Here is a 7452-nt window from a genome sequence, read left to right on the forward strand (position 1 = left end):
CCATCACTCAGTGTCCCACTGGCACCCAGGGGGTGCCTCCTTCCCTGCACAGCTCCGGTTTCAAGGGACACAGCTGACGTCTCCATGCCATTGGGGGCCCAGGACAGCTGTCACATCCTCTCCACTAAGCCAGGAATGCACTGATGAGGGGCTGGACTGGACTCAGAGCCTTGGGATGGGCATTGCTCCCCAGGCAGAACTGGGAGACTTCCCCACCCTGGGGACCATTAGTGGCCACCAAGGGGGACACAAAGCACTGTCTGGTGGAAGGGGAGGGGTGGGGGGGTGGGGGAGGAGTTGCAAGAGTGCACACACAGCTGCAGATTTCCACTGTGGAGTTACAAACATCTTTTCGGGGGATACGGGGAAACTGAGACATGGAGCTCCTTTGGTCCCCACACACAAATCCATCTCTTCTTCCCAGAGCACTGCCATCACCCCACCAGCACAAAAGGGGGGATGTGGGTTGTCTCCTACCCCTCCCTTATCCCACATTACTGCTGAGAACAGCTGATGGGGTCAGGGACAGCTGTCCCATCCCAGTGGGCGCCTGGCCCAGAACGCTGGTGCGCAGGCGACTGAGCAGAGCCCCAGCCCCGCTCCAGAAGCTCCAACATGCGCTGCTCCGATCTCCTCCTCCTCGCCCTCTGCGCCCTGCCAGGTAAGGTGCACCCACCCGAGGGAGAGGGGCTGCTGAAGGGTCCCTGGTGCCCCCTCCCACCACCTTTTCCCTGGGGTTTTGTCACCTGTGGGTGCACAGCGTTGTGCACTGTCCCCATGGGGTGTCCCCATGTGTGCTGTCCCCATGCCCTGCTTGCACAGCACCAAGGCTTTACATGCACCCCCTCCCCAAGCACCCCTCCCCCCCCCCAGCCATATCATTATTGCCCCAGGGGCAGTACTAAGCTTCCCTTCCCCCACTTGGATGCCCCCCACTCCCAGGCATAAGCTGCAGAAATCAGGAGGAGAAACTGCTCCAGGACCTGATGACCAACTATAACCGTCACCTGCGCCCAGCACTGAATGGGGACCAGGTCATTGACGTCACCCTCAAACTCACCCTCACCAACCTCATCTCCCTGGTGAGACCCCTCGGCACTAGAGATTCGGGGTGCTGGGGTGATGCTGCAGGAGCTGGGTGGCCCCAGTGGGATGGGATGGTGGAGCTAAAGGTGCCTCCCCTCTTCTTCCCTGCTAGAATGAGCGGGAGGAGACCCTCACCACCAACGTTTGGATCGAGATGGTGAGATCTCAGGCAGGACACCCCCTGCTCACCCCTGGTGGCAATTTGTAGCGGGTTGGCACTGTTACCTACAGTCCCTGCTGTGGGTGCTCCTTTTGGGGCAGCCCCAGGGAGCACCGTGACCCCTACGCTTTGCTCCCCTCTCCCAGCAATGGAAAGACTATCGCTTGCGGTGGGACCCCAATAAATACGATGACATCCAGCAGCTGCGGGTGCCCTCCACCATGGTCTGGCTGCCCGACATTGTCTTGGAGAACAAGTGAGGTGACACTAGGGTACTGCAGAGACACCTTCCCACATGTTGTTGGCCCTACTTCAGGGCTGAGCCTGCTCTTTTCCCCCCAGCATCGATGGGACATTTGAGATCACACTCTACACCAATGTGCTGGTGTACTCTGATGGCAGCATCTACTGGCTGCCCCCCGCCATCTACCGCAGCTCCTGCTCCATCCATGTCACCTACTTCCCCTTTGACTGGCAAAACTGCACCATGGTCTTCCAGTAAGCACAGCTTGGGAGTTTTGAGGGTGGTCTAGTAGGGACAGATGTGGGATGTCTCACTTTGCTCCAAGGTGGACATCTTTCCATGAGCCCCAGAATGGGCGAGCACCATTGGCCTGGCATCTGGTTAACCATGGGTGACAAGAGACATGTTTGCCCAGTTAAACTCCCATCCAGCAGGGACATAAGTGACTGGCATGACACAGTGTCACTTTCATAGAACCGCTTAGAAGGGAATGGATCTCAAAGACTGTTAAGATCTAACCCCCTGCCATGGGTAGCATTGCCAACCACCCCTGCTATTTTCCCATTGGTGCCACCCGTGTGCCCCCCATCCAGGTCCCAGACTTACAGTGCAAACGAAATCAACCTGCTGCTGACAGTGGAGGAAGGCCAGACCATAGAGTGGATCTTCATTGACCCTGAAGCCTTCACAGGTAACCCCATAACCCCCACATGGCATCTCAAGGACAAATATTCCAAGGACAAGCATCCCACTCCATGATGCCCTACAGCCTGCAGCAATGCCGGTGGCTGCTGAAATCAGTCAGTGGTGGGTGGTGGTGGGGGGGAAAGGAGGGCTGTTAGCAGCCCTTGCCATTACACGGGCACTTAAGTTATTAGTGGAAGAGAGAGTGGGGGGGGGGGGGGGGAGATTTGTTTTACCAGCCCCCCCGGCTCGCAGCACTCACTGTTTGGCAGTCCCTCCTGGAGAGCTGCTCTTGGCAGTTTGATTGATGCTGGGAACATATCTGTCACGGCCAAACGATGACGTTTTCCATCACATTTTAATTGCATATTGAAGGAACAAAATGCTTTTCGGGCAGCGAGATTTATTTTTTCATTACCGGCCCAAGCTGAGATCTTGATTGGGAAAAATCTATCGCTCCTGCAGACAGCGGGGGAAAACAACGCGCCTTAATAAAGCGTCACGCTCGGCTTCCCCACGGCTGCCCGGTGGCAGGGAGATGGGGGACTCCCAGCCCCGCACATAACTCATCCCCATAGGGCTGCACGTATCCCCTCCTGTAGCTTCCAGGAGAACTCTGGAGCACCCCTCGGTGCTTGGCTCTCCAGGGTGGCCATGGCCCCATCCTCCCACCTGGTGCCACTGGGATGTGGGGACTCAAATGGTGGCATCACTGCGTGGCAGAGAATGGAGAATGGGCCATCAAGCACCGCCCCGCACGGAAGATCATCAATTCAGAGCGCTTCACCCCAGACGACATCCAGTACCAGCAGGTGATCTTCTACCTCATCATCCAACGCAAGCCGCTCTTCTACATCATCAACATCATCGTGCCCTGTGTCCTCATCTCTTCCATGGCTGTGCTGGTCTACTTTCTGCCTGCCAAAGGTACCCTAGCTCTGGTGGGCACAGGGGTGCAGTAATAGGAACGTGGGTTAGTGGGCATGGTGGTGATGGTGTCAACAGCTGAATTTAATGGTCTGTGTGGTCTTTTTCAGCCTTAATGATTCTATAATATTTGGGATTTGAGGTGGATTTCTGGGCACCTTAGAGTTCTCTTGTAGAACTTGGTTGGGTCAGCGCTGGGGCACAGCAGCTCCTTTGGCAAAGCAGCGCCATGCCCACACCATCGCCCCCCACCAACATCACCCTTTGCTTTGTCAGCGGGTGGGCAGAAGTGCACTGTCTCCATCAACGTCCTCCTGGCCCAGACTGTCTTCCTTTTCCTCATTGCTCAGAAAGTGCCCGAGACCTCCCAGGCAGTGCCACTCATTGGGAAGTAAGTGATGGAAGTAAGGGGATGGGGAACAGCATGCCAGCAGGGTCTCCAGGTGCTGTGGGCAAGTGGAAGTCACCTCCAGTCTGCCCATATCCTAGGCAGACAAGGGACAGGGAACCAGGGCTCACTGACAAACACATTCCATCCCTCCATGTGCAGGGCCTGCATATGGATGTCACGCACTCACATCCCATTGCTGGTCCCCAGTTTCTTCTGGCATCAACCTGGACCTATCACTGCTTGTAACCCAGAGATTACACTGCCTACTGAGGTCTCACATTCCCTCCCCAGGTACCTGACCTTCCTCATGGTGGTGACAGTGGTGATCGTGGTAAACGCCGTCATTGTCCTCAACGTCTCACTGAGAACACCCAACACTCACTCCATGTCTCAGAGGGTGCGCCAGGTACCTGTCTCCATCCTCCTGCCCCATGGGAAATGGGGTCAGTATCTGTGGTCCACCCCACAGACTGAGGTCCCCCAGGGGACCACACAGTGCCACCATGCTAGTGAACACTGGGGAGCAGTAGGTGCACATTGTTATAAGGGTACCCTAAAGGGATGCTCCCCAATGGGAGGAATGTAATCACACCTGGGCAATTTGGGTGGGTTGTGTCCATATTCCCAGGTGTGGCTGCACCTCCTGCCTCGCTACCTGGGCATGCACATGCCAGAGGAGGACCCGGGGCCACCACAAGCCACCCGGCGACGCAGCTCCCTGGGGCTGATGGTGAAAGCTGATGAGTACATGCTATGGAAAGCCCGGACCGAACTTCTCTTTGAGAAGCAGAAGGAGAGGGATGGACTGATGAAAACCGTACTGGAGAAGCTTGGTGAGTGGGTAACCGCTGGGCAGGGATGTGGGGCACTCACTGGTGCACTGAGTGATGCTGGATCATGCAGGACGCGGCCTGGAGAGCAACTGTGCACAGGACTTCTGCCAGAGCCTGGAGGAGGCGAGCCCTGAGATCCGGGCGTGCGTTGAGGCCTGCAACCACATCGCCAATGCCACGAGGGAGCAGAATGACTTCAGCAGCGTGAGTTGGGGCAACATGGCTCAGAGAGGCTGGGGGCGGTGGGTTGGGTCCTCATCATCCTCTTGGTATGAGCCAACAGGAGAACGAGGAGTGGATCCTGGTGGGGAGAGTGATCGACCGTGTCTGCTTCTTCATCATGGCCTCGCTCTTCGTGTGCGGCACCATTGGCATCTTCCTCATGGCTCACTTCAACCAGGCACCCGCCCTGCCCTTCCCTGGGGACCCCAAGACATACCTGCCCCCATGACAGGTCTGAATGATGGGGTCTGTGGGTCCCCAGACCTGGCTCCCAGTGTCAAATGGGGTGATGGGAGCATGGGGTGGCTGTGCTGAATGCAGAAGTAAAGCCCATGGTGGTCTCACGAGCTCCTGAACATCTTTGTACCCATTGGTGGGTTTGCTCCCTTTGCACGGCTCCGGCATGACCCCGAGGGTCACATTTAACTGGGGACATGGATGGTGCTACAGACCTTCAAGCCACACAACACCCTATGGAGGCACTGAGGGATGGGACAAGGGGGCACCAGAGCAGAGTTAGGCATCTGATGGGCCGTGCACTGCAAGATCCACAGGCAGTGAGATTCACATTGCCCCCTGCAAACCCACAGCTTCAGTGCTGGGGCAAATGCAGACCCTGGTATGCCCACAGCCATGGTGGCAATAGGGCAGCAATGGGGCTAAAGGTGAGGACAGGCAATTCCTCCTTTCACTTCTATCCCAGTCACAACAATTCATCTGCCCCTGCTCCCTGGCAAGCTCCAGCAAGCAGCTTTGGGTGGGAAGAAACTAACAGAGCACCCAAATATTCTTTGGGGATGGTGCTGCCTGGCATCCACCATATTATAAACATCACCTCAGTGCCTCAACTCATGTACTGAGCACAGTCCCTTCCCCCTGCCCCCAGTGTCACATCCCCCCCTGCTCCTCCATGACCCCTGGGACCCGCAGCTTTGTCCCTGCTGGCAGGGGAGTGCAGGAGCCAGCTTGGGAACGCCGGCAGTCAGTGCACGTCAGCAGCAGAGCAGCACAGCAATATGGCCTCATTTTGCCCCTGTGCCCCCATAGCCATGCACACTGATGTCCTGTCACCAATCCCAGTGTGGCTGAAAGGCTGGGGGTGCCCTGGCCAAATGACCCCATCCCTATAAGGGACAGGAGCTGATCACAGCTGCCTAAGCCGTAGCACCTTGCACATTCCCAGCCCCTGGGCTTTCTCTCCCTAAAGAGATGCAGCATTGATGAGCTCTGGTGAGGAAACACTTTGCAGGTCACCCTGCCCAGGGCTTGCAGGGCATGGTGCTGTGAAAGGGAAAAATCCCCTCCAGCCCAGCATCAACCTCAGGTGCCTGTGCCCCACCAAGAGCACTAATAAGGGCAACATCTCCCCACACCTAGCAATACCCACCTGTTCCACATCCAAAACTAGGAATTCCTTTCTTCTCCCCCTGGGTCAGAAAGTAGTTTTCCCCCTTGGTTCCAGATTGGAGACACCCCACGAGCTCCCACCATCACCCTCTGAACCCCCAGCTCAGCCATCAGCCCCCACATGACCAGCTATACCCAGACAGCCACAGTTCACATCCCGGCACAGCCCAGCATCCCCTACCCAGGGAAAGCAAAGATGTGGTGATCACTCAGTCAATGTCTTGAAGCAGTTCCAGGCACTGGTGGCTTACTCAAAGGCTGCTACACAGGGATCTGAGCAAGTACAAGGGTGGATGAAGCCTTCAGGATGAGCAGGGAAGGTCATGACTCAGCACAGTTCTGGGGCTCCTACACAGGCTTGCTTCCTCAATGAAGATGTGAAACCTTTTCTAGAACATGACAGGTTCCTTCCCCTCCCAAATAACCCACGACTATCTTTCCACCACTCATACTAGCAGGACACAGTAGACCACAGTCCAAAACCAATGCTAAGAAACCTATCTCCCAAGCCAGGAGAAGCACCAAATCTGGTGCTCCACATTACCAAAGAGCACCCGTTTTCTTCTGCCCTCCAGAAACCTTGTATTGAAGGAAGTCCTATTCCACCTCCCAACCAGCTCACTCCTCAACAGGAACCAGTGCTGGGTTCCTCCAAACCTCAACCACAGTGGCAGCAGGAAGAACAGCCCCAGGGACGGGCTCTTCCGCATTTCCCTTGCAATGATTATTTAAGGGCGAGCACAGCAGGACTGCAGCATTTTCAGATTTAATAGCAAGCCTGCACTCATCAGCACCAACTTAGACGCAGGGTATCAGAGGAAGAAGTGGGCGAGTACATGAAATAGCAGAGGTGGATGCGACGCACAGCTGGGCAAAACAACAGGACTAAAGCCCTAAGTGATGTCATCTGCAAGAAGCTAAATGCACTGTGGATGAAAGGAGCCTGCAGCTAGTATTTCAGCCTTGCCTTGCAAGGCTATTTTTGCTTAGATTGCTAAAATGTAATTACAACTAAATCCCCCTAACAAATACCAGAGAGCAGCAGGGGAGAGCTGTATTTAAAAGGAATTTTAAGTAGCAGCTGTAGTAGTACCTGATCACAGTGGGGAAAACAAACCACGCCTGGGAAAGATCATCTGGTTGAAAGCTGGTGGCAAACGAGTGGCAAGAACAGAAACAGGGCTGTGGGGTCTTAAGAAACATGAAGAGTGTTGCCGCAGTCAAGGAAATGGCCTCTCCCCCCTGCCCAGCCAGATGCCACTGGGGAGGTGGTCACAGGAGGCAGTTAGTCATTGCTGTCACTGCGTTGAATGCTTCCAGAGACCACCTGGGACTGAAACCCTCAATGTGGAAAACAAGCCCTTCAGAAGATTGAATTATTTCAGGCTGTCTTCTCTGCTGGTCCTGGCTGCTTTCAGTCTAGACTTCAGTAATAACACGGAATTCGCAATTTGGAGTCACAAGGCTGAAGGTCTCCAGGGCTCTGAGGCCAGAATTT

The 7452-nt window shown here is 55.5% G+C and overlaps 1 protein-coding gene across 1 annotated transcript; it reads left to right on the forward strand.

The window, feature by feature from the left end:
• Nucleotides 1-615: 615 nt before the first annotated feature.
• CHRNG (cholinergic receptor nicotinic gamma subunit) lies at nucleotides 616-4776 on the forward strand. Its single transcript, XM_072344499.1, has 12 exons — nucleotides 616-661; nucleotides 943-1082; nucleotides 1199-1243; nucleotides 1393-1502; nucleotides 1589-1744; nucleotides 2084-2181; nucleotides 2898-3101; nucleotides 3378-3492; nucleotides 3784-3898; nucleotides 4121-4325; nucleotides 4396-4529; nucleotides 4609-4776. The coding sequence occupies exons 1-12, from the start codon at nucleotides 616-618 to the stop codon at nucleotides 4774-4776; spliced, it is 1536 nt and encodes a 511-aa protein (XP_072200600.1).
• The last annotated feature ends 2676 nt before the right edge of the window (nucleotides 4777-7452 follow it).

Source organism: Excalfactoria chinensis, chromosome 9 (assembly GCF_039878825.1).
Source record: "Excalfactoria chinensis isolate bCotChi1 chromosome 9, bCotChi1.hap2, whole genome shotgun sequence".
NCBI classification, from domain to species: Eukaryota; Metazoa; Chordata; class Aves; order Galliformes; family Phasianidae; genus Excalfactoria; species Excalfactoria chinensis.

Bases quoted from the DNA above. Each gene is read 5' to 3' on its own strand.
- CHRNG (XM_072344499.1), top strand. From the start codon at position 616: ATGCGCTGCTCCGATCTCCTCCTCCTCGCCCTCTGCGCCCTGCCAG. The intron at 662-942 runs GTAAGGTGCACC...CCCCACTCCCAG, and splicing joins CGCCCTCTGCGCCCTGCCAG to GCATAAGCTGCAGAAATCAG. The intron at 3,493-3,783 runs GTAAGTGATGGA...TTCCCTCCCCAG, and splicing joins GCAGTGCCACTCATTGGGAA to GTACCTGACCTTCCTCATGG.